The sequence below is a fragment of the Osmerus eperlanus genome, chromosome 14, assembly GCF_963692335.1.
Source record: "Osmerus eperlanus chromosome 14, fOsmEpe2.1, whole genome shotgun sequence".
In the NCBI taxonomy this organism is placed as follows: domain Eukaryota; kingdom Metazoa; phylum Chordata; class Actinopteri; order Osmeriformes; family Osmeridae; genus Osmerus; species Osmerus eperlanus.
This window is the reverse complement of record NC_085031.1, coordinates 16474985-16502221: the sequence shown is the minus strand read 5'-3', so window position 1 is coordinate 16502221 and position 27237 is coordinate 16474985. Positions and strand designations below refer to the sequence as shown.

Sequence of the window (27237 nt, the reverse complement as noted above, 5' to 3'; positions counted from 1 at the left end):
GTATTTGAAAGACTGCATTTATGGAGAGTGCCAGCTCTGTTAATGCGAGTGCTACTGAAGTACTTTCCGTTTAATACTGTCTGTCAAAACTTCCCCGCCGGTTCAAAGAGAGCTAAATGGACTGCTTGGGGGAGGGGGGAGGTTTGGAGGGGCTTCGGCTATGCATTGTGGTCAGAGATAAGAACGAAGAAAACAAACCGTGGGCCCAACAAATCGTCTTTGAAAAAAAAGATTAAAAAGGACACAATTATGCGGTTTCATACACTGACTAAGTTTACATTTAACATTATGGGTTATACTGAAACATTAGGTTAGGAATGAAAAATGAAACTGTAGATATGCAAACAAAATCCACTAGTAGTAAATTTATTGAAAAAGAAAGGTACAACCAAATTGTATGGATGTCTCAGTCCAGAAATATGTAACAGAAAGTAAGTCATGGTCATTTTTATTACCATTTCTGTATTCAAAGCTTGCAGAAAATGTACACAAGAATCACTACCATAGGCCTAACTAACCACATTTAATTAGACAGGGAGATAAATGCGTAGGTTTCCATCAACATTAATTCATGGAACAAAATTGAAACAGGCTAACTACAGTAGCTACAGGTAAAAAAAAAAAAAAAAAGGAAAAGCAAAGTTAAATTTAAATGTGTAAAAAAAACAAAATCAGCATACTTTACAACTTGTATTAACTTTTGAAGCAATACAACATTAAAATGAGAGAACCATTGACAGCACCATTTGCTTTCGTTTTACCCTATTAGCGTTTAACCAGTTGATCCCTCCATAATTGTCGTAAATTAATGATTTGTGACTCGTGAGTCATCCCCATAAACATGCTTGGTTGGAAATTCTGCTGAATCAACCAAAAAGTGAAATATCCACCTGTTTTGCAGGAACGGTATGGTATGTATGGTACAAACTGTACAAATCGGTCATGTCAGTCCTAGTCACACACTAAAGTTGGAAGACCAGTAACACTCCACGTTTGCTCCCCTTTCTAAACCACAACACCCTCAACAACAAGGCCATTTCATGGGAAGCCATGCTTAATATACGGGTCTTTATAGCAACACGTAAATAGTAAATAGCCATTGAAACTCTCCTTGCCTTTAATATGCTCCTGTCTGGATAGAAATGATTGGAATGGTCTTCACTGTACACTCCCCGTCTGTTTGACTCCACTAGATTTTCATCGTCCTCAGATCTACATTAATTTCATGTGAAAGCGCTTAAAGGTCATTTGAAACTTAACCTCAGAAGGTGTTCAGCATAAAATAACCTAAACATGTGCATCACATTTTCAGATTGTAAATTAGATTATTCAAATACAAATGATTGGTGAAATGACTGGTTTTATAATATACACATATCTGGCACTAACCACAATTTTCCTATTACAAATATTAGAGAAAGAGGATGACCTGTAAAAGATGTGTTGAAAAATGCCCCCCCCCCCTCAACTGTCTCTTTCTTAATCAAAAAATAACATGAGGTAAAAACACAAAAAAGTTAGAAACTGGAGGGTGTAGTTTTCTTCTGTGGTTTGGTGAGAGGATAAGAAAACCCAGCATGCAACAGGTGCATCCTGCAGATCAGAAGAATATCCTGGTTCAGTACACCCCAGACTCAGACCAGCAACAAGGAACACAGTCCTCCCAGGATGATACTACCAAGAGGGAGGCTTAAAATAGCGAAAACACAGGGACTTACTCTCACACGCACGCGCGGCGCACGCATGCCACAGCATCTGTACACTCATTGAGGTGCGCAAGACACACACAAGTTATTTCTGTCAAATGTGTCGCACCAAGAAGAGTTCGAATAGAAGTTTTGAAAGAGTTTGTGCTGGTGAGGAGCTGATGGTTGTAAGTGGGAGTGTGGTGGAGAGGTTGGGGGGGGGGTCTCTGTGGGGGGGTGATAGTGCATCGGGTCTGTCTGTGACAGGCCTCCATAGGCCGGATGGAGACGGTCCATCATAGTGGCCTGGGGAGCGGAGGACGACTGCTGGGGAAGTGGACAGCATTGGCCCTGGGGTTGGGTTTGTGTTCAGTGGAGAGTGGAGAGGGAATCTCCCCTGGCCTGGTGGTCCTGGTAGGGGTGAGAGCTGAGGGCGGGGCTGAGGGTGGGGCTGAGGGCGGCGCTGAGGGCGGGGCTGAGGGCGGGGCTGAGGGCGGGGCTGAGGGCGGACTAGAGGGGGTGGTGGAGGAGCTGGTGTCTGGTAGGGCGCTGGGCTGCTGGGGGTCTTCGGGTGTGCTGTCCGCCTGAAGAGAGGCGATGGCCGCCGCAGAGTGCTTGCACTTGGTAGCACCACACTCGCAGCTGAAGTGCTTCCCCTTGATGTCCCAGAAACTCTCTCCATAGTCGAACCTGGTAGAGGGAATCAAGGAAGTATTAGATCAAAAACGACAACAGGTTTTAGTGACGACATCCCAATTATAAGGCTCCAAAATGAATTCATGATGGATTAATTTTTCCGGCTCTAAAATCCAAAAACCGGCATACCAGATCAGGACACATCAGATTTTCACATGAGATTATATTCACATTCAGTCATTTAGCAGGAGTCAGATGGCTGAGTGGTGAGGGAGTCGGGCTAGTAATCTGAAGGTTACCAGTTCGATTCCCAGCCGTCTCCTACATTTACATTTAGTCATTTAGCAGACGCTCTTATCCAGAGCGACTTACAGTAAAGTACAGGGACATTCCCCTGAGGCAAGTAGGGTGAAGTGCCTTGCCCAAGGACACAACATAATTTGCACGGCCGAGAATCGAACCGGCAACCTTCTGATTAACTGCCCGATACTCTAACCGCTCAGCCATCGGACTCCCTCGGATCTCCCTCCCTTATATATATATCATTACATCTTGTAGTTTGGCCTCACCCAAGCTCTTCTCCGGCCTTGATGTTCTCACAGGCGAAGAAGGCTATGTGGGGGAAGCGCAGGTCCTGGTGCGTGGTGAACACGCGACATGGAAACAGGTTGGGCTCGCACGTGTGGTTGATGAACCGGCTGATGTTGCCATAGAAACGGGCGTCGATGCAGTACGCGTCACCCACCTGCCGGAAAACATAAATAAACAGCCGGGGGGGAAATCGATGAAGGTGTTTTAAACGCACAGATGGCAAAGGGGAGAGAACACCTGGTAAACTGAGAAAGAGAGAGGGGAGTGAAAGTGTTTCATAATCTATTAAAGGGTGACCATTCAGAGACAGGAATGAAAAGGTCTGTTAAAAAGGAGTGTTTAAAAAAAAAAAAATATCTTCATCACTCTCAATGTGATTAAAACCCTCCTGCAGAATCGACCTGCAGTCTGAAGCGCTGAAGGTTATTTTTTTTTTGTTTTTTTTTTCTCACTTCTTTACTGGTCCAGTTAGACCGTTTTGCTCTGAAGACACTCACCTTGCTGTCCAGGTTGAACAGGTACGAGTCGTTGTCGCGGACGTCCGCATCTACATCCGAGATGATCTCTCCCACGTACCTGCACACAGGAAGTCACCGATTACCCTCACGAACAGCATGTCGCCGTTCCACGTCAATGACTTCAGATGACAAACATGGCCAACAGAGGTGGAACAAACATGGCCGACAGAGGGGGAACAAACATGGCCGACAGAGGGGGAACAAACATGGCCGACAGAGGTGGAACAAACATGGCCGACAGAGGGGGAACAAACATGGCCGACAGAGGGGGAACAAACATGGCCGACAGAGGGGGAACAAACATGGCCGACAGAGGTGGAACAAACATGGCCGACAGAGGGGGAACAAACATGGCCGACAGAGGTGGAACAAACATGGCCGACAGAGGGGGAACAAACATGGCCGACAGAGGGGGAACAAACATGGCCGACAGAGGGGGAACAAACATGGCCGACAGAGGTGGAACAAACATGGCCGACAGAGGGGGAACAAACATGGCCGACAGAGGGGGAACAAACATGGCCGACAGAGGTGGAACAAACATGGCCAACAGATGTGGAACAGCAGGACGTACTCGCACACAAACGTCCCCCGGGGTATGTCCTGCAGAGCCCGGACACCCCAACCCTTCTGAACGGTCCTGAAGAGCTGAAGACGAACCCTGAGGGAGAGAAAGAAGCATTATCTTCCTTCCTTTCACCTCATATGTTCACGAAATGCCTACAGGGCACATACTTGAACAATTATGCACTGTAGGTTAATAAATTGTCAATAATAAATTAAAAATCACTTGTTTTTTTTTCAATAGAGGAAAAACGTAGTGGCCAGTACTGGAGGTAGAGTTGAGCTCAGTTGTGATCAAGGCTCACAACTAACTGTTTTCCTCACTCTCCCAGTACCACCCCGAAGTGCAAACTGAACCGTCCCAAACTGAACCTGACCCAAAATGTAAATTCTTGTGTTTTTGCATTTTGACATTCTGACAATGGGTCTAGGTTATTTGCAACACTATCTAAGTAATCCATACAGTTGTGGGGCTCAAATCAATGTCTGAATTTCAATGTGAATACATACACAATAGAATACACAATTGTCTTGCTTGTTTCATGGTGGGGCTGTTAACACTTTATAAAAAAAGTTTCTAAAGGTAAAAAAAATATTTATGAAAACAAGTGTTGAAAGGTTTGTAACAAAGTTTAAAGGTTTGAAAAATATTTTAGAAGAAAAAGTTTTGAAAAATATTTTTGAAGAAAAAGTTTTGAAAGGTTGAAATTGTATTTAAAAAAAAAGGTTTTGAAAAAAGTTTTTATAGGTTTGAAAAACTTTTTTTTCTAAACTATTTTTCATCATCCCCGGGACGACGGGATTCATTTTGAGCCCTGGTTGTGATCGGTACCTCAATCCGTTCTGCACCACGCGGTTCTTGCAGTTTCTCCAGCAGGAACAGGCATGGTTACATTCAAATATGAGAGGCGGTTCCTCGAGGCAGAACTCTGGCAGCAGGTGACCCTCCGATGAAGCATTAGACCTGCTGGGATTAATTACTAAGTCCATGAGTGCATCAGAGCTTCTGAATTAAATCACAAACCATGTGGCCTGTCACCTACATTTGAATTTAAAGGCCCTTTTCATTAATCATTGATCTGGTTCCCATTAACTACTACATTGATGTTTTATTGAGACATAATTCCCCTTTTCCTGTTCACAGACAACTGTTTGGGTTTACAGACTAACAGTGACATTGTCCAGTTTTACCTTGTCATACTAGCAGTCTTACCTTGTCATACCAGCAGTCTAACCTTGTCATACCAGCAGTATTACCTTGTCATACCAGCAGTATTACCTTGTCATACCAGCAGTCTTACCTTGTCATACCAGCAGTCTAACCTTGTCATACCAGCAGTCTTACCTTGTCATACCAGCAGTCTTACCTTGTCATACCAGCAGTCTTACCTTGTCATACCAGCAGTCTTACCTTGTCATACCAGCAGCGAAGGCTGAGCTGCCCACACATACAGCTGCTTGATGAACAGTCGTCCTTACACACACAGTACTGGAGGAAGGGAGAGAGAGAGGGGGGGGAGGGATGGAGGGAAAGAGAAACAGGGGGGAGGGAGAGAGGGATGGAGGGAAGGAGAGAGGGATGGAGATAAGAGTTAATTTTCACTGCTGTGCCATCCTAGTCCCCCCCAGCACCTGCGTTCCAGTTGGGTGCGAGGGGCTGGCCTGTGCCAGGGCCGGCCTGTGCCAGGGCCGGCTTGTGCCAGGGCCGGCCTGTGCCAGGGCTGGCCTGTGCGCGTGCAGCTCACCTGCAGATGCGTGATGTTCTTGTCGATGTTCATGGGGGACGTGACACAGTTGACAGGGACGTACTTGTAGTTGTCTGGACAGGGTTCGCTGTCCACAGAGTTCACACATGGCACCGGAACTCTCTCGTAGCCTCTGGCTATGTCTCTGTAGAGAGCCGGAGGGAGACAGGTGAGCTGAATGCTGAAACAGCATGAATAACAATAACCACTCTGACGGGAAGATACCGTTAAGTACACGAGATGGCTGGTACACTGCCTCGGGTTACAGGAGGGGGAGAGAGAGAAACAGAAGATACAAATATAGACAGAGAAAGAGAGAGAGAGGAAGAAGGGAGACAGAAACAGATCGACAGAAAGAGAGAGACAGAAAGACAAGACACAGAAAGAGAGAGAAGAGGCAGAGAGATAGAAGAAAGACAGAGATCCTACCTGTTGAGAGTCCTCTCCTCCCCAGGTGTGTTGCTGCGTGCCTCCACCTCCCTCCTGTTGACCTGCAGGGCCAGCCACACCCTGGAGCTATGGCTGCAGCAGTCTGGGGGCGTCTCCCCCTCGCGGTTCTTCAGGTTCACATCGGCACCGCGGTCCAGGAACAGCCTGGCGCCCGGGAGACGAGAAGAAGTTCAGCCACGTTTGTCTGGCTCCGCCAGCGCACTCACTGGCACCTCACCCAGCGGTGAACGACAGTCTCTTCACCCCCTAGGTCCGGCCCATTTTCTGAGGTCCCGCCCTCAAGTTCTGAGGTCCGGCCCCCAAGTTCTGAGGACTGGCCCCCAGGTTCTGAGGTCCCGCCCCCAAGTTCTGAGGTCCCTCCCCCAGGTTCTGAGGTCCCTCCCCCAGGTTCTGAGTTCCCGCCCCAGGTTCTGAGGTCCCGCCCCCAGGTTCAGACTCACGTGACACACTCCAGACGGTTCTCCCTCGCAGCGATGTGCAGCGGGGAGTCTCCGTGGACGTTGACGGCGTGGAGGTCACAGCGTGCCTCCAGCAGCAGCTCAGCTATCTCCACACTGCCAGAAAACGCTGCCCAGTGGAGGCAGATGTTCTCCTCCTACACCCCCCGGAGAACCAAGGAACACACACACAGATAAACACACACACATAGATGCACACAGACGTAAAAATAAACGATGTTTTTTTTATTCCAAGGAAGGTCATGATGAGGTCAAAAACCGTGTTGCGGTTCCAACATCTCTTCATGGACCCCCTCCACACCTTGTCCCTAATGTAGATGTCCGCCCCCTTAGATAGGAGCAGCTTCACCTGGTCCAGGTGTTTGTACTCGGTCGCCCAGATCATGGCTGTCCACCCGCCGTCATCCTAGACAAGGTTTCACAACACGTGAACACCCGGCATCACTCACCTACCACCTGGTACACTAACACTGTATGTACAATCTAAAGTTTACATACAGTACTATGCAAAAGCCCTCAGGCACAATTATTTTTATTGAATTTTTTATAATGAAATTGAATTACTAAAAACGTTTCTCAACATTGCACCTTCATACTTCCGCAGTGCAGTGCCTGAAACTTTAGCAAAGTATTGTGCATATTATATATTACATTTATATACACATTTAATCTATACATTTGTCGGAGGTGCAACGCAGACAACATAGAATCCGCAAAAGCTAGGCCTAGTATCGGAGCAGAAAGGTTTCACATATGGAAACGTTTGAATGATTTTCCCTTGGAGGAAGCGCATCATAGTCCACAGACCTGACAGTTGATGTCCACCAGTCTGGTGGACAGAAGGTGCTCCACGATGTTGTAATGCCCGATCTTTGCAGCTAGATGGAGACATGTGAACCCTTCCACATCCTAGAGAACACAAATCACACTTGAGAATAATGACAAGAAGTTCAACAACAAAAAACAAGGTGAAATCAACATAACAGCAGGCTTTATATAACAATAACTGTTACACAAAACACAACAGAACTAAGTGCTCTATCCCAGTGGTTCCCAACCCTGGTCCTCAGGGCACCCTGTCCTACCTGTATTAGATGTTTCCCTGCTCTAACACACCTGATTCAAATAAATGGTCATAAGCAGGCTTCTGCAGAGCTGGATAACGACCCATTCAATTGAATCAGATGTGTTGGAGCAGGGGAACATCTAAAACAGGCAGGACAGAGGGTACCTGAGGACCAGGGTTGGGAGCCACTGCTCTGTCCAGTCTGGCGTACCTTGTGCGCGGCCCCGGCGCCGGCCTTCAGCAGGTAGCTGACGGTCTCCAGGTGGTTGTTCTCGCACGCCTCCATCAGTGGGGTGCGCTGGTCCTCGTCACAGATGTTCAGGTTCGCACCGGCCTGGCGGGGACGGCACGCGGACAAAACATGCTGGATCTTTCCGGGAATATTCACCACTAACGGCTGAATAAAGATGGAATTTTGCGTCCACATTTTGCAAACATTTAGTCATTTAGCAGACGCTCTTATCCAGAGCGATGAATAAAGAGAATAAAGATGGAATTTTGCGTCCAAATTTTGCAAACATTTAGTCATTTAGCAGACGCAAACAACAGTTGAAGTTACTCCTTCGATTGTGACATCAAATGTCTTATCGGTAAGCTTGTCATACAGATAAGAATCAGGATCTGCGGAGATAGTTGGGAGACCGACTGACCTCACATCATGCACCTAGCTACTCAACTAGCTACACGGATCAACTGAAGTGATTGTTGCCTCATGCCACGAGAAGGGAGTCTTGAAAGCGGAGAGAGATGATACTTATGATCATAGATATATATATAAACACTAGATGTCTCGTCCGCGTTGCCGGACAACGGAGTCGAATGTCCGCACATGGCGGCCATCTTGCTACAGTCAACTCGCTCACCCATAACATTGTGTTGATGCTACATGTACTTTTTAAATGACCATAACTTGCTCAATTTTCAACCGATTTTGAAACGGTTTGGTTTGTTATCAACGTCAGAGATGTCGGTATGCCACTGCATGAATAATTATGTTATGTAAAAAAAAATAGAATAGAAGTATGCAGTGGCATAACGACATCTCTGACGTTGATAACAAACCAAACCGTTTCAAAATCGGCTGAAAATTGAGCAAGTTATGGTCATTTAAAAAGTACATGTAGCACCAACACAATGTTATGGGTGAGCGAGTTGACTGTAGCAAGATGGCCGCCATGTGCGGACGTTCTAGACTCCACTGTAAGACATCTAGTGTTTATATATATCTATGCTTATGATCACATACTTCCTGAACAGGAGAGGTCAGAGGTCGTTAAACAGCAAGAGGACTCGGCAGTGGAGGGAGAGGATAATGAGTGATAACAGACAACCTGAGCAGCAGGGGTCAGAGGTCACTTAAGAGAGGCGTGGAGGCTGACTGTCGATGGCTAAAACCCCGGGTGGAAGTGCTTGAGAACCCAGCATTCACTTCCTGGTTGCGATGTGTGGCTCACCTGGACCAACAGGTGGCAGATCTCCTGGTGGCCCGCTTCTGCGGAGACGTGGAGAGGGGTGCGCTTGTTCTGGGTTTCCATCTTGAAGTTGGGGTCAATTCCATCGACTGGTGGACAGACAAAGATTAGATATCAGATAGACTCATCCATTGGAGGAAAACTAATCTATCAGGCAGATACATATACTTTTAACTTGTTCAGAAAGACTTTTATTATGAAATTCAAAAGGTGCACATAGGGGGCACGGGAGTTGTTTATCTTCAATGTAAGTCTTTCAAATCAAGGCCAAAGGCAGTTATACACTTTGATCAAATGGTGTCATCATCCTGATGGAGATGTCCTCACCAAGCATGAGTAGAACCTTCTGGAGTTCTCCCTGTTTGGCCGAGACGTAAAGCTGCTTGGGGTGGAACCGCAGCTTTTTAGGCCTGACACACGACACACACGGCACACACGGCACACACGGCACACACGGCACACACACACGGCACACACACACGGCACACACACACGGCACACACACACGGCACACACACACGGCACACACACACGGCACACACACACGGCACACACACACACACACACACACACACACACACACACACACACACACACACACACACACACACACACACACACACACACACACACACACACACACACACACACACACACACACACACACACACACACACACACACACACACACACACACACACACACACACACACACACACACACACACACACACACACACACACACACACACACACACACGGGAACATAAAACGGTTACAACCAAAACAAAGGATAAATCAGGATAGTTAAGCATACGGAACAGCACTCTAAACCTGCCCTTATATTGGTCTATTTTACATTTTACACATTTAGCTGACGTTTCTAACTTGGCGTCTCACTTCTCCGTGTCCAGGGCCTGGAGGATGCTCTCCAGGGTTTCCTTAGGGGCTCCGGTGGGGGCCACGCCGCCCAGCCCCACCCCCACCACCAGGGCCCCAGCTCGGGAGCCTCCGGCAGGGGGAAAGGCCTCCAGCAGCAGACCCCCAGGAGGGCCAGGCAGAGAGCTGTCGGCTCGGCCGCTCTGCTCTGCTCCCACAGAGAGACGGGACGGCCTGAGGGGGAAACCACGGCACAGGTCACTACGACCATCGCACGAGGACTAACAGGCAAGATGGGGATTATAAGCTGCATTTGATTAATTTAACAGAAGCCTTTATCCAAGATGATATACAAGTGGTGCACATGGAAAGTGAGCAGATAATCAAGGTACATTTTATTACCTTTAATAATGTTAAGGTCATATAATAAGTTTTGATTATAAAGACAACATCTCTCTCCTTACCTTCCCTCTACTTACCACACCCATCCTTGCAGTCCTCCTCCACCTCCTCCCAGCCCCCTCCTCTCTCCCCCCCTAAGGCCCCCACTAGACCCCCCACCTTCCTCCCTCCTCCCAGCCCCCTCCACCCAACACCCCCCACCTACCCTCCAGTGGTGGTGTCCGCCCTGCCCTCCAGGGCCCCGGGCGTGGCTGGCCCGTGCAGGGGCGCCTGGGCCACGGTGGAAGTGGTGTCGGCCTTGGCGATGGTGACCTCCTTGGCCTTGCTGGCCTCCTCTCCACAGTGGGGGCAGAAGCTCTGGCCCTTCAGCACGGACGCGCAGGACAGGTGGAACCGGTGGGAGATGCTGACGTCCGGCTGGCACTCCATGAAGGTTCCCTGGGGGAACGTCAGGAACAACTCAGTACCCTGGAGCACGACGAGGACCCTGGTGCACGGCGAGGAACCCTACCCCACAGTCATGCTCAAGCCTAATCACATAGTATTATCATATATGTGAATGAATGCTTAGTAAATATATAGTATATATATATATATATATATATATATATATGTTAAATATATATAATATACAGTACTGTGAGTAAATTCTCAACAATGCACTTTATTCTACCTGACAAATGGAGAAGACATTTTATTTTTATTAAAAAAAACTAAAAAACCTTGGGTGCCTAAGAATTTCCCACCGTACTGTTTACATGTATACATATACAGTAGATTATACACACACACACACACACACACACTTATAAAAATACCAAACAGGACCTTCCTCCTCTGACTCTCACTATGCATCTCCCCTACCCCCAACCCTCCAGGCCCAGGGGGGGACACCAGGTACTCACGGCCCTGCAGAAGAAGCCACATCCTGGGCAGCACTGGTGCTTGACCATGCCCCCCCGGTGGTCCTCACACAGCGCCAGAAGCTGGACGGAGTTGGACGGCCTCATCATCTGCTGTTTCAGCACGGCGCCATGGCAACGGCTCAGCAGGCCGTCCACGCTGTCCGTGGCCATGCACTTCCTGTCCGTGGCCATGCACTTCCTGTCCGTGGCCATGCACTTCCTGTCCGTGGCCATGCACTTCCTGTCCGTGGCCATGCACTTCCTGTCCGTGGCCATGCACTTCCTGTCGGCCAGCGTGAGGATCTCGCGGGTCTTGGGCGTCTCCATGCGGCAGCTGCAGAGCGGGAGCTCCTGGGCCGGGTCGGCGTCAGGGCCCGACGCCGCTTGCGACACACCTGAGGCAGAGATAGAGGCAGGCCACCCCGCGGTGCCTTTAGTTTCACAACACTACGTGCATTTATACTGGGTACCTATATAAACATTAGGGGTGGGGGGGAAAAAAATCGCGTTCACATTTGAATCGTGATTCAGTCTTCTAAGCGATTCACATCAATTCATAAATTTCAACAAAAAAAAACGATTCCATTTTTTATCGAATCGTGACCCCTAGAATCGATTCGAATTGTAAGGTAGCAAAAGATTCCCCCCCATAATAAACATATAGAACCCAATGTAAACCTAGATAACTTGTATACACATATTTAACCTACATAAATCTGCACAATAATTACCATTAAAACAAACCATTTCAATGTTCACTGTCTAGTTTGGCATTACAATATGCTAATAAGAACGCCATCAAATATAACTAAATCATGTGGTCTTCTAATAGCACTTCTCGGTTCTCCCAGGAGGGGGCGATGGCGCCATGCTGCTGTGATGACTCATTCTGCCCAGCGGGGACAGAGCGAGACAGAGCGGCCTCACTCAGCACAGCTGTAGTCTTCCTCCTACTGAGCGCTTGGACATGTCAGTGCACGGGAGAAAATAACACCCTGACCAAGGACCTTCACATCCACTCTACCTCCCCTCTTAAACAACAACCCCATCTCCCCAAGGTGTCTCACCGGGGCCCCAGGGGGAGAGCAGCTTCTCCTGGGCTGGGAGGTTGAGGTACTCCAGGGGCACTTCTGAGTACTCCTCACTGAAGCCGGGCTGGGTCTGAGGCTGGGACAGGCCGTACGTGCGTAGCTCAGTCTTGGACTTGAGCTTCTTCTTGCGTTTCCTGGAGGGCCGAAGCCAGACACTGTCCCCCTTGGCTTTCTTCTTGAGTTTCTTCTTCAAGCTGGATTCGGAACTCTTTGGAAGAGCAGAACCGCGTGTCAGAGGAGCTATCAGTGTGATCACGGCACCTCGTTAAAGTCGTGAGAGTTTACCAGGTCCGACTCGGTGTCCTCGTCTTCTCCTTCCTCCTCACCCGAGTCCTCGGAGAACTGCTCCTCTCCCAGCTCCCCCTGCACACAGGAAACAGGAAAACAGACCTTTCAGCTCCAACAACAAGCCATCACCCACAATCCAATTCAACATCCGACTAAAGATACTTTCACAAAAAGGTGAAAAATTCAACCCAATGAAGCCATTTATTGGACAAATTCTATCGAATAAAGCCATTGACTTGAAGTCTATTGAAAATGACAAAGGCCCGCTGGATTGTATCTATATTTATTTGTTTTAAGCAGGACGGGTCTTTATGGTAAAAGGGCTTCCAACCTGAGAAGTTGGACCTGCTGTAAGTCTCCTCTCCTGGGCGGCGACGCCTCCTTCCCTGGCCTGCTCCTCCTCCTCCTCCTCCTCCTCAGACTCCTCCTCCCACTCGTCCTCCTCCCAGGTGTTCTCCATCCTCTCCCCGTTCAGGTGGGCTTCTTCCTTGGGCTACGGGGGCCACAGAAGGAGAGGAACCGTTTCAGAAGGTCTTAGAAGAGCCCGTCGTGTCGGCGGCCACAGAGTTTTTTGACATTCAAACCAAGATGGGTCTTTTCTCCGAGCTCTGGTTTCTAAGAGCCTCTGCTTGTGAGGATATGGTGTACGTGAGCAGAGACCTGGGGCCCCTCTGCAGACTGCTGGATCTCTGTGAACATCTCCAGCATGGTCCTCTGACGCAATCCCTTGGTCTTCTTCTTGGGAATCAGGCTGTACGTTCCCATCTTCCTCTTCTTCTTCCTGAACGCCAGCGCTGCAGAGAGGAAACAGGTGAAGAAGACAGCGCTGCAGAGAGGAAACAGGTGAAGAAGACAGCGCTGCAGAGAGGAAACAGGTGAAGACAGCGTTGCAGAGGAAACAGGTGAAGAAGACAGCGTTGCAGAGAGGAAACAGGTGAAGAAGACAGCGCTGCAGAGGAAACAGGTGAAAAAGACAGCGTTGCAGAGGAAACAGGTGAAAAAGACAGCGCTGCAGAGGAAACGGGTGAAGAAGACAGCGCTGCAGAGAGCGCTGCAGGTGAAGAAGACCTCCGCAACGTTCTACACACTCATCTCAGTGACCTAGAATACTATACAATAGAACAGAACACAATACAATAGAATGGAACACAATACAATAGAACGGAACACAATACAATAGAACGGAAAAAGAAACAGAACGGGAAACGATAGAATAGAATATACTATTGAATTGACTAGAATAGAATATACTAAAATAGAGTAGAAGTCATGTTAACCAAACAGCTGTCCTGACTGCGTATCCCAGTATGTCGGTAAAAAATCGTACCCGCCGTGGGTTTGGATGGAGGGGCACTGGGCAGGTTGTTTTGGCTCTGAGGTAGCTGGTTCTGGGAGGAAGGCGGTGGAGGAGGTTTGTCGACCTCTGGTCCTACCCGGCTCTCCTCTTTCGCACTATTTGGTTCTTTTAATTCCCTGTTTAAAAGCTGGAGAAGACAAAGAAAACAAAAAAACAGCATGTAGCAACAGCAGGAGAACCCACAACTCAAACTTGTGTCACGAAAAGGGCGATCGGCGACTATATAAGTCGACAAATTCCATGACCCGCTCATTCCTTGTGACTGCAGGGTTGAGGGATACCTTTAGTGTCTGGTTCGAGGCAGGTCTGGACATGGTCTTGCGTGCTCTGTGTACTGCGGTAGGTGGATGCCCAGGAGAGGTGCCATTTTCAGTCTCTGTGGGCCCCTGCTCTGACGCGGTTCCCATACCAGGCTCACCCCTCGGTACTCCCAGAGACGGGCCGCGCCCGGCTGCCGAGGGCGGGAGGGATTTGTCCGTGTGTTCCACCCCTGTTGCGGTGCCCGAAGGCGACCAGCTAGTCCTGTGTGGGGCGGCCCCTAACGCCAAACCCAACGCGCCCTCCTGCTGCTTGCTGAGGATGTATCCGTTGCTGCCCGTGAGGGAGCCGTGAGGGGGCGGCTCCAGGTCCAACAAGCCGTTCTCGGCGACCGGCTGGGAGCTGTTGCTAGGGGAGGGGTAGGAGGCGGGGCTCTGGTGCCTGGCGCCCGCCTTTGTGATGTCGCAGGTTCCGTTTAGCTCCGCCTCCGGCCTGGGAGACGATGCTAGCCTGGCTGTGGCCTTCTTGTCTCTCTCTGTGAGGAGTCACACACACACACACACACGTCAGTCAGTCTCATGGACGTCTGTTGGACGTCAGCCTGTCTGATATCTCGGGAGACAAACCCACCTCCTTCTTCCTCCTCCTCCTCCTCCTCCTCCTCCTCTCTCCCCCCGGTGGACTCCATCTTCTCCGCAGCCGGTCCCCCTCGGCCCACACTCTTACCCACACCTGTGGGCTGATGGGAGAAGATGTTTTATGGGTATATGTGAAGCCCTCTGTGACACTGTCAAAAAGGGCTATACAAATAAAAATGTTAATGACACATAGTTAATTTCCAGCTAGTAAAGGTGTCGCCTACAGCGGATTTCACTGCTGTTGGATCGTTAGGACAACAGCATATAGTATTGCTGGCAACTTGACAACCAAAGACTTAGGAACACTACCAGGATTGTGGGTAGCTTCAAACAGGGGCGAGGCCAATCAAGAGGTAGAACACCAAACAATAATTCTTAAAGGGTAAACATAAGTTTGTGACTGGTCCAATGGGAAGTTCCCCACATGGTGTCCAGTAGATAACATCATTGGGAAGGACTAACAGCCCCAGGAGGAGGATAAGAGTTATTTGCATAATCAAACCCTTTACAGGGAAGCTCTTAACGACTCTGAGCTAATCACCCTGACTGTTGCTCTCTCCCTCTCTCCTGCTCTCTCCCCACACATCTGTTTCTCTCTCTATGTCAACCTCTCCAACATTGGCTTTATGACTGAACACCCCCTGCACCCAACCACTTGAGGAGAACCCTTTGGTTCAGGTAATCTTCTTTGCTTGCATTTCCCATATGCTAAACAAACAACTCGAGATCAAGTCTGGCATGCTTCTTTATCTTTAGGTAAAGGAACAAAGCTAGACCACAAAATTGTGTCTGGTGATAATGTACAGTGTATATTGTACAATGTGTAAACTGTGTTAGTATATAGCTAGTAATTGCTTTACTGCTTGGAACCGCACTCAAGACTTTCAGTGTAGCCTATATGGTTGAATGACAATAAAAAGGATTTGATTTAGCTCCTTATCCTTACATTTCCATTTTTACATTTAGTCATTTAGCAGACGCTCTTATCCAGAGCGACTTACAGTAAGTACAGGGACATTCCCCCCGAGGCAAGTAGGGTGAAGTGCCTTGCCCAAGGACACAACGTAATTTGGCACGGCTGGGAATCGAACTGGCAACCTTCAGATTACTAGCCCGACTCCCTCACCACTCAGCCATCTGACTCCCTCATCTGATTTAGCTCCTTATCCTTACGGGAACAACCCAACACAAACAAAAGAATAGCCTAACCCTATGCCCTTTTCACACTGAAACACTTTATTTATCAAGTTTCCGGTCCACAGCAACAGACCTACATGGTTCTAACTTTGGAAAAAAATATAATAATGAAACAGCAGGCCAAACAGACAGACAGCCTTGTGAAATGCTGACTCCAGGGAAACACAGAAGACTTCACGCAGCAAAAAAAACAGATCTACCTCTTCAAAAGCTCGGGGATTCCAACTTGTGAGTCTGGCAAACTGAATACCACAGCTGAGAAGACGGAGCAGGTCAGAAGGTTCAGCGCCGACAGGATGTTCAGCATCTACCCCCTCCCCCCTTTAGCAGCCCGCCCCCAGCCACGTCACTCCTCACTCCTGCCTTCTGATTGGTCGCCTCACCAGACACCTGCCTCTGCAACCACCAGAAAGTGTCAGCTTTTAAGGTGGCTCCTGCTTCAACACTGCTTCTCTCAGTGTCCTCCAGGGGTGCCGCTTCACAGTAAAAGACACCGATTGTTGTTGTTGTTGAGGGAGTCAGATAGCTGAGCGGTTAGGGAGTTGGGCTAGTAATCTGAAGGTTGCCAGTTCGATTCCCAGCCGTGCCAAATGACGTTGTGTCCTTGGGCAAGACACTTCACCCTACTTGCCTCGGGGAGATGTCCCTGTACTTACTGTAAGTCGCTCTGGATAAGAGCGTCTGCTAAATGACTAAATGTGTAAATGTAAATGTTGTGTAAAGGTTGTACTCCTGTTCTGGAGAAGGTTTCAGCCTAGCCTAGCCCGGTCACCAGCTGTCTCCAGACACATTTTACATTTAGTCATTTAGCAGACGCTCTTATCCAGAGCGACTTACAGTAAGTACAGGGACATTCCCCCGAGATAGGTAGGGTGAAGTGCCTTGCCCAGGGACACAACGCCATTTGGCACGGCCGGGAATCGAACTGGCAACCTTCAGATTACTAGCCCGATTCCCTAACCGCTCAGCCACCTGACTTGCTCAGACACCTCCCTCTCCAAACCCCGCAGACATGTGCCCCACGACGCACCGACAACCGTCTTGGCACCCTGCCACCATCAAAAACTGAAGCGGTCTGGAGCCACAGGCTCTGGACTGGTGACAGAAACCCCTTGTTTAAGAGTTTACCTTCAGCCTTATCCCAGACAATTCCTTGTAGATATCGGTCCTTGACACATATGATCAGAGACTTGGGACAACAGGGAAGACTCACAATGACTTTCACAGGAAGGCTTTCACCTTCAGTCATGCACTCTGGACTGGGTGCACGTCTGACAGAGATGTTTTCCATACAGAAGTACATTTCGGTTCAAGAAGAATCCCACAACAATATGCCCAGCCCGCAAAAATGCAAGGTGCTGTTCTAAATCAGAGCAGGAGAGGTCCGAGGACAATCAGTTCCCAACCTGTACTCAGTGTGGGCTCCCACAACTCAGGGAGGAGGCAGGTTTGCTATTGGAGGCATGTTTAAAGAGGAAATATAGAAGGATTCCCCACAGCATTTCCTAAACCCTTCCAGGGCCTCACATCGCAGTAGATTTGCAAATCATTGATAGTTGATGCACAGAAAGTCTTCAGAACAACTCCTCTGCCTTCAGAGGAAACACCCCCCCCCCCTTGTATTTATTGTCTCTAGGATCCAAAACAACATGCAGGCGTGTCTGATGATGTACGTTATTCTCTTTCAAGACATCTTTCAACAGCCAGATCTGGAAGAGGAGCCTTGCTGAGCTGCAGAGAGGAGGGGAAGCAGGTGGACTGTCAGAGCCTGCCGTCAGAGGTTCCTTGGTCTTGTCAGGACTACAAGGCCAGCTAGCTCAGGCGTGGACGATTACAAAGATCTACGCCAGACGGAGGTAAGAGAGGGAGAGGAGCCCTTTAGTCCGTCCGTGTCCCCCCCCCCCCCACCCCCTCTCGCGAACTGCAGAAACCTCCTACAACTGTACATCTGTGAGTCCTCAGCTTTCCCCCTGCTGGTCAGAGCAGGAACTGCATGTTGGAGAAAGAAAGGGAGGGGGAGGGGAGAGAAAAAGGGCCGTCTGCAGATCTCCGCCATTTCGTAACCAGATTGTTTACTGACACTACGTACCAACTGCTGATTTTTAACCACTAGATGGGGGACATGGTGGACCGACTAGCATGGATTTGGGAAGAGAGGGGGGGGGGGGGCTGGGGGTTGAGAATCCTGATCTACACCTGTGGACTCTGAGCTACCACACAATAAAGACAACAAAAAAAATCCTGAAACATTTCTACATAGTTAAGCCAGATGAGTAAACAGGCAGTAGCATCTTAGCATGGCCGTGCTTCTGCCAAGCACCGCAGCCAAAAAACAGTCTACATGTTTTATGACAATGACGTGCAGGCTATGGAGATATAAAGATACTTTTGGCTATAGTCTTGCAGAAAACGTGCCGTTTATAGTTAAATTCGCTTTTTCGTTAGGTGGACGACCTCCAAACCACCCACCCACACCCCCACCCCCACCCCACCCCCACCCCCACCCCACCCCAACAGACCAGCAGCATGTGGGCAGACATGCTCGTGATCATATGGGATGTCGCCCAGGGGAAACCTCTTCTGCTTTTGAGGAAGAGGTTGAGTCAGTGAGAAACAGCTAGTGACAGAGATAGACAGCTCGTTAGAGACAGACAGCTCGTTTAGAGAGATAGACAGCTAGTGACAGAGATAGACAGCTCGTTAGAGACAGACAGCTCGTTTAGAGAGACAGACAGCTAGTGACAGAGATAGACAGCTCGTTAGAGACAGACAGCTCGTTTAGAGAGACAGACAGCTCGTTTAGAGAGATAGACAGCTAGTGACAGAGAGTGAGGGATTATGGAATAATAATTTTTAAAAATACAATAAAGGATCTGAAGAATCAGGGTTTGAAGAGGAACCTGGCATTAAGGAACAGAAGACAGTCACCGATTTCAAAAGGATCTTTCCAGAACACCACAGCCCAAAACGCAACCAGACCCATCCCTTCGGTCCCGTCACTGCTTCAGGTGTGGCCAATGAGTCCCTTTCGCCGAAAGCCTGGACCAATCCATGAAGAATCTTAAACTGTCCCGTTTCTACCCGGTAACACAGCTTAAATGTGGGCTTCAATAGAAAGAAAGAAAGCCTGAGGAATTCCTGAAAAGCAGTAGGATGAAGCAGGCTGAAAAGGCCTTCATGACAAACTCTGACCAGGCCACGAGTCTCAGAGGAGTAAGCAACCAATGACACAAGGAAAAATCTCTGGTAAAAAGAGCATCTACATCCGAGACATTGAAACACAGAAACCCAACCCGCCTACAAAGCAGACCATTCAGCACCAACAATGGGGAAAGAGCACATTAATGCCTCTTTCTCACTGATGAAATGTGCGCTTGCAGCAAGCATCATACCTGCTTTCTGTTGGCCTCCATTGAGAAGGAGAGGTTGAGGCAGACACAGAGAGAGAGAGCAAGAGAGAGAGAGAGAGAGAGAGAGAGAGAGAGAGAGAGAGAGAGAGAGCGAGCAAGAGAGAAAGAGAGAGAGAGCAAGAGAGAGAGAGTGAGAGAGCGAGCGAGCGAGCGAGCGGGAGTCTCGAACAGACCGTTCCTCTTCCTTCCTCTCTCCGCATGCACACATTCACCTCGTCGGTCATGTGACCCCACAGCTCCCTCTGTCGGTAGCTCTGCACGGAGGGCAACCACAGAGCATGCCCAGTCAGTTCGAATTTCAATGGCTTCCCTTTTTTTTCCTTTCTTCCCCTCCCCTGGCTCCCCCTCGAATGCTTAAAGACCTTAGCGCCAACGAACGAACGGCCATTTCAGGAGCTGCTTATAGAGAAAGAAAGAAAAAAAGGGGGAGGAGGAAGAAAATAGAATAAAAAGCGGTTGGTGTTTAGGGAGGCCGTGGAACAGTGAGGTGGAGGCTGGAGGAGCCATGGGTCTTCATTAGTTTACCCCTCGCTGAAGCGGATAGGGGGAGCAGGGTTAGATAACTCCATCGCCACCTCCACCCTACCAACAGCCTCTTATCTCCACCAGGCCCCAGGGCTGGGAGCCGTTGCAGACAACACGATGATATCAGCTCAATCGCAACAGACAGGTGAACCAGCTGCATACTTTATCGTAAATGCAGGGTTGAGGAAGAGGATCGTTGAGATATTCCTGTTTGAAATGGGGACTGTGCCGTGATTGTGGCCTGGTGGCACGATCACGGAAGGAAGAGGTTTCCAGAGAGGAGCGTGACGCAGATGGAGCTGGGCCGAGAGAATCAAACTAACAACTTATTTACATTTACATTTAGCAGACGCTCTTATCCAGAGCGACTTACAGTAAGTACAGGGACATTCCCCCCGAGGCAAGTAGGGTGAAGTGCCTTGCCCAAGGACACAACGTCATTTGGCACGGCCGGGAATCGAACTGGCAACCTTCAGATTACTAGCCCGACTCCCTCACCGCTCAGCCAACTGACTCTCACTTATGAACATGTTCCACTACAGGGGTCGCCCCGGTAGGCCTGAGTGCAGCGGCCGGGGTTCCAATCCGGCCTTGGCTCTTGCTACATGTCTCTCTCTGTCTCTCTCTGTCTCTCTCTGTCTCTCTCTGTCTCTCTCTGTCTCTCTCTGTCTCTCTCTGTCTCTCTCTGTCTCTCTCTGTCTCTCTCTGTCTCTCTCTGTCTCTCTCTGTCTCTCTCTGTCTCTCTCTGCCTCTCTCTGCCTCTCTCTGCCTCTCTCTGCCTCTCTCTGCCTCTCCCTGCCTCTCCCTGCCTCTCCCTGCCTCTCCCTGCCTCTCCCCCTGCCTCTCCCCCTGCCTCTCCCCCTGCCTCTCCCCCTGCCTCTCCCCCTGCCTCTCCCCCTGCCTCTCCCCCTGCCTCTCCCCCTGCCTCTCCCCCTGCCTCTCCCCCTGCCTCTCCCCCTGCCTCTCCCCCTGCCTCTCCCCCTGCCTCTCCCCCTGCCTCTCCCCCTGCCTCTCCCCCTGCCTCTCCCCCTGCCTCTCCCCCTGCCTCTCCCCCTGCCTCTCCCCCTGCCTCTCCTGTCACACTTCACTTACAAACTATTCAATAAAGCATGACAAACGTCGAAAGAAATTCCACTATTCAGAATGCTTACTGACTGTAAAAGAACAATGCGTTAAGCACAGTTACATTCGGAAGTGTAGGGGTCGGATTCAGACATGCTGAAACAGTTTTGCTCTAAATATCTCTCAACTCGGGAGAATTCTAATATCATTCCCAGTCTGTAGTTCACACCTTGATCACATGACAGTGCCTGTCTGAACTCCACAACTATGTAGGTTAGCTATCGAGGGGGTCGTTTTGGGATAAGGACACTAAAAGTACATCCAAAGTCCTTCAAAGTTAATCAGGGATTCTTCCTCAAGTCAATGAAAAGACAGTTTCAGCAAAAGACTAAGTTATTTTGTTTTTTTAATTTAACACGTCAGCCCTGTACAGCCCTCTTTTGTAATGCTGGCTTCGTGCTGTGGAGGTTTGGAAGGTTTTGTCACCATAGCTTAGTAGACATAGTCAGCCTATACTGAGCATGCTCAGTCGATGTAATGTCAGCCATTTTGAAGCTTTGTAAACTGCCAGGCAGCAAGGCAGGATTCCAGCTTAAAGCAGTCCCTTCACTCACAACCAAACACCCCAATGGAACACACAACCTTACACATGTTGGGTCATTAAATTAGGTAGAATTTCACAGTTTGTTCAGGAGTCAAGTTCCTTCTTGAGACCGAAAGTGATTCGAAAACAGAGAAGAACAATGTGGAGTGCAGGGCCAGGATGTTACAGGATCTTGCAGTTGACACAGTGGAAGTGACAACACATAAGAGAGAAAACAACCCCTTGTCAGAGGAACATTTAATGAACATCTCTTATTAGCTGAGCCTTGTGCATCACAAAGAGCCCATGCATGCGCACCAAAAACACACAAAGAACAAAATAACTCAGATCTGTGACTTAAGTGTCAGATGGACATTTGACAGTTGGGCTTCAATGCTGGCAAAGAAAACGATCACTCAACCACAGGCGTCTCCGACGGCAGCCTTTAAACAAAGACAGCTATTTTACTGGCGATGTCTGCCGTTCAGATGAGTCACCTAAAAGGATGTTTCATCCTATTTCAGTGGGCCCAGAGCTTGCGTGTGGGAGATGGGCAGTGTCTGGCCTACATTATCAAGGCCGGGATACATTACAAGGGACGATTCCGGCATGAACAGAGAGCTGTGGCCCGCCCAGCCAAGTCCACATTCCAGGATTGGTTGTCCCAATATTGTGTCTGACAAGTTGAAAGACAAAAGCCTGTCGTTTCAAGACAAACGACCCAGTTAAATCGCTTGATCGATCCACCAATCATTAAACCAGTCCATTCTCTCCTCAATGGTGATTTGTTACTATAGAAAGGAGTGGAGATGGAAAAATTCCCATACTGGCTTCTTTTTTTTAAGGTCTAAAAGCTCAAAATGTGATAGTCTACATATTCTGTCTCTGTCCGGAGAATTGGGGAGAATTAAATGAAAACAAAACACTGCTTTTTCTTAAAGAGCCACTGAAGTAGTAGGAGTCAGGTGGCTGAGCGGTGAGGAAATCGGGCTAGTAATCAGAAGGTTGCCAGTTCGATTCCCGGCCGTGCCAAATGATGTTGTGTCCTTGGGCAAGGCACTTCACCCTACTTGCCTCAGGGGAATGTCCCTGTACTTACTGTAAGTCGCTCTGGATAAGAGCATCTGCTAAATGACTAAATGTAAATGTGAAGTACCTGGAGAAGAATGGGAGCCTTCACTGATGAGGAAGAGAGAGAGTGTAGAGATCCACACACAAACGTCTAGCTCCCCAGTTACCATACATGCAGGCGTCCCTGCCTGGGTCACATGACCAACTCTCCACAGAAAGCTCTGACATGGCCCTCACTGAGCATGCCCAGATGGAGCCTTGCTGTTCTTCATGGAGAAGGAAGAGGAGGAAAAAAAAACAACATTGCAGCCATTTCGTGAAACGACATCTAGAGACAACAATAAGGGATTGGTCAGGAGCGGTTACCTTGTTTCTCTACATGCCTAGTCACGATATCATCCTTTTGAATTAGTCTCGATTACTGAGTCACAATCTAACATCACATTTTGTCTTTAATGACATTTGCCACTCCTTACGCAATATTTTCCAGTAGATCTATGATTAAGATGTTAGAGAAGTGGGATCTGTCAACCGTAAAATAACAGAGCATCTGGATTTGGCTTTCCGGAAAAAAGCTGTTGTTGGAACTGCATACTTCTATTCCAGGGACAGACTTGACATGAGACTCAGAATACAATACAAACGATTCTCCCATCTCTTCTTCTCAGAGGAGCTGCTTTTGAGACTAAGACCTTATCTTTAATCCAATCAAGACGTCTAAGAACATCCGTTTGAGACTATTAGATTTCCTATCCTTCCGTTTAGGGTACTGAGGTGACATTCTAACCCTCCTGTATGATCGCCTTCTTGGGATTGGATGGAAAAACCCAAACTAAGTCCTGAGAACACATCTGAGATGACATCAGAGATGACTACACGTCTATGCCACCTGGAACAGAACGAAGTCCAGTCTGTCACTTGTACCTTCCCTGAGAGAAGGAAGCTGAGGGTGTTAGAGTGAGCAGACTCAGAGAGTCACAGAGAGTAGACTCGCACTCAACCTGAAGGAGACGTTCCCTCCCTGCCTGCCTGCCTGCCGTACCGAACAGGCAACAGGGAAGTGCGCTGAAGCTCTACCTTCTGAGAGGGTTTTGCCCTTCAACGGCGTGAGCTGCGTGGAAATACAATGATTGCGCCTAACAACATGCCCCTTAACAACCTAAAACTGAGACTCTGCTAAACAACAGAGATACATTAACCAAAAATAAATCCTCCCTTTAAACAATTCCAGATTAGAAACTGGGCCGACCAACACAATCACTACAAACAGCCATCCAACCTGCCTCCACAGGAAGTACAGTCAGCAACAGCGGTGACTACACACTAACGTACTTGCTTGAACTACCAAAGTAATTCCTATAGAAACAAGGTAATGAGGATTGTCTTGCTGAACTTTAGCCTAAGATAGAATTCAAGAGGGCCAGCAAGGTCGCTGTATAACCCCCCCACCGAGATGACCCCCCCCCCCCCTCCTTAGCATACCTTTGTAAGCAGACAAGCTGTGGCTTTGAGGAGCCGAGTTGACGCTATAGAAACAGGCAGTTGTTGCTGTGAAGGCCAGAGGCCTACTACTCGCCTGATCTCCCGGTGGTGCAGTACCCTCTCTGGCCAGAAGGAGTGCTGCTATGCACCCGTGAGCATGCTCACTGGAGCCCATGGCTTCACAGGGTTGAGAGTGAAGATGAAGGCCTTCCTGGCTGAGCCTCGTGTCGAGAGAGGGGTGGAAGTAGTCACTGGCTCTCGTGAACTTCAACATCAAACTGGTTTAATGCATCATCCAGCTGTTCTAACTCTCTGCACCAAAGCTTTTTCCCTATGAAGAACAGATTGATGGCAACCGTCGTGATTTTCAAACTGTCAGGCTGATCCTCACTCAAAGCGGCCAAAAAATACAACATTTGGGTCACTAGGGATACACGGATTCCAAACGCATTTTTGTTACATTTCAAGGACAACATGAAGGATAATACAACAGGTTCAACAACCCACTTGACAGCACCACCAAATACTGTCTAACTGTGCAAAGCAGCTCACAGACCTAAAAGAAAGCATATAAAGATGGATATGGACGCGGGAGGTATGGTTAACACATTTCGATGAATGAATTCAAGCTTCCAACTTCACAAACTGAGGTCCAATTAGGATACATTAATTCATTCAACAACGTCATCTCAAGCAATATTAGAACAGTAAGAATGTGAGATGGCCCTGGAGCGCCCTCTGTCGGACATAAGCATTTCCTATCCAAATGTGAACAGCTCTAACGTTGGCTATATCGGTGCTTTGATAATCACAAAACTGAGTGAAATTATGAGCTTTTTTGAACATTGTGTCTACTTGGGCGCATGTGAAAAAAGAGCCAATATATAGCTAAATGTTTACTTCTGCATAATGGCTTAGTGGCCTGTTCGCGGTTCACCGACAGAGCAGTAGTTAGAGTTGCAAACTAGTTACAGTCGAGTGTTTAATATTTGTGAAAATAGAGTTCAAGCATAGACATTTGTACAGGTCGTTACACCATCATATCACATTCATAGCTACCACACGCTATTTCGCTAGCTACCAAATAGTTAGAGGACAAGCGCTACTCTTACAGTATCATCAAGTGAACCCTTTCATGACCCTGCTATCTACCCTGCAAATACATATAATGAAATCCAGTTCACCGCCTCAAGAGTACTTGGTCAACTTTAGCATCAGTATTTCCAGCGAAGCGCTTTCTACAAGCTTGCGCTAGTTAGCAGAAAGTGGCTAGCAAAACATATCCCTACATCGTGGATGTAGTGCAGTGGTCCTTTCCACCGACAATAGCTAGACAATACACATTGTGCTTGTATTTAGCATAAGTACTCAAGCTATAACTATGGCATTTAAAAAAAACGTTTTAGTAATACCATTTGAAAAGGTACAAATAGTATATTGAAGCCGGATAGTTATATGGCCCTGGAACGTGTATAACTGCTCAAACAAGCGGTATTCATTCATTAGGTATGAGCTATTCAGGTTCTCGGGCAATGCATCCTCCAAGCTATTCAAGCAGTCAAACGCGCTTCCAACACAAAAGCAGAGGGGTCTATGGATTGACAGTGCCGGGCGGGCAGTTTGAAATATAGATATAATAACATAAACTCATATCCGGTCTTCTACCCTAAAACTGTACATGCCCTTGCTATGAATGACCCCTTGCATTCTTGAGTGAAAAAACACCATGGCAATGCGTTAAGATTGACATAGATGGGAAGCACTTACCTCGGCTCTCACCGAAGCCATGGTTCCTCTGCCTGAGTCTCCGCCCACTCATCCAAATACGTCATGACACAGCAAGCGCAAAGCGACTGCGTTTGATTCCCATAATAATCGCTCTTATGTGCCATGTCCTCCTAACTTGTCCAAAGTAAAGTAACTGGTTTTGACTGTCCCTTTCGCATTATTAACTATTTTTCCACAGTATAGGAAGTTTAAATGCCAACATGACGAATGACGAAAACGGTATAATTCAAGCCAAGACGGTAAGTGTTGTTTTGTATAGGACTATATATTTTTGTATTACTTTTTAAAAAAAATTTTAACAAATACAGCATATATATTTATCTATAAATAGACTATATTTCTACATAAATACATATATATGTGCATACTCAATTTATAATGATGATGCATATTTGTCATCGTCATCTCCCTCTCTAAGCTCCCTTCTAAATTCAGGTAGCATGTCTGCAGGCTGTGTCTCTTGTCCTTGTGTGACACTCGTGCTCAGGGATTTAGGGATCGTAGTTTCTATGGCAACAGAAGTACCGCTGCAGTAAACAGAGAACCAGAGGTGAAGCTCGACCCATACTGGCACGTCTCTCACTGCTAACTTTGCCATGGTTCATTGCTCACCGCTATTCACCCACTTGCATACTGTATTTCACACTGTCAAATACAACCGTGCAGGATTTCTCACACACACCCTGAGGTTGATAAACAAAGTAGCACTACGCCCATCCCGTCCACGTTACCCAGCCATTCATCTGAGATGTGGTTAGCTACTTTGTGGCTAGTACAGATCGTTCCTTGACTGACCACCGAAAAACTGTTGCACTTTTGATCTTTCATCTACTTTCTATATGAATCATTTGGTCATTGCTTTAGATAAAAGCACCTGGTAAAAGAATACAATGTGAAACTGCATGTAATGTAGTCAATCTACTATTATGGAACCTGTTTTGTCACTTAAGATCTGTGTGTGTAATATTGTCAGTGTGGCCTGTTTACTAATAAATAATGTTGTATGTTTAGCTCCTTTCAACTGTGTGATTAGAAACACCTTGTGCCTAAAAATAGTGTTAAGTTAGTAAACATACGTTAGTAAACATATAACCTGTGAATATGGACTGTATGCTAG

At 47.9% G+C, this 27237-nt stretch overlaps 1 protein-coding gene across 2 annotated transcripts; it reads right to left on the bottom strand.

Annotated features, from left to right (window-relative positions):
- Positions 1-343: 343 nt before the first annotated feature.
- Positions 344-26182, bottom strand: ehmt1b (euchromatic histone-lysine N-methyltransferase 1b). 2 transcript variants are annotated; one of them, XM_062478800.1, is made up of 25 exons: positions 26100-26182; positions 14995-15103; positions 14388-14899; positions 14077-14233; positions 13410-13543; positions 13081-13242; positions 12747-12824; positions 12438-12669; positions 11371-11765; positions 10671-10903; positions 10085-10297; positions 9513-9595; positions 9168-9274; positions 7925-8047; positions 7455-7556; positions 6949-7053; positions 6630-6784; positions 6169-6333; positions 5740-5884; positions 5397-5483; positions 4827-4933; positions 4005-4091; positions 3410-3488; positions 2891-3066; positions 344-2375 (listed from the first exon to the last, which is right to left on the bottom strand). In XM_062478800.1, exons 1-25 carry the CDS (start codon positions 26118-26120, stop codon positions 1982-1984), a joined length of 4161 nt encoding a protein of 1386 aa, XP_062334784.1. In that variant the 5' UTR covers positions 26121-26182; the 3' UTR covers positions 344-1981. The 2 variants fall into 2 exon arrangements, with proteins under 2 accessions (XP_062334784.1, XP_062334783.1); XM_062478799.1 differs by lacking the exon at positions 26100-26182 and adding an exon at positions 19592-19802.
- Positions 26183-27237: the final 1055 nt, after the last annotated feature.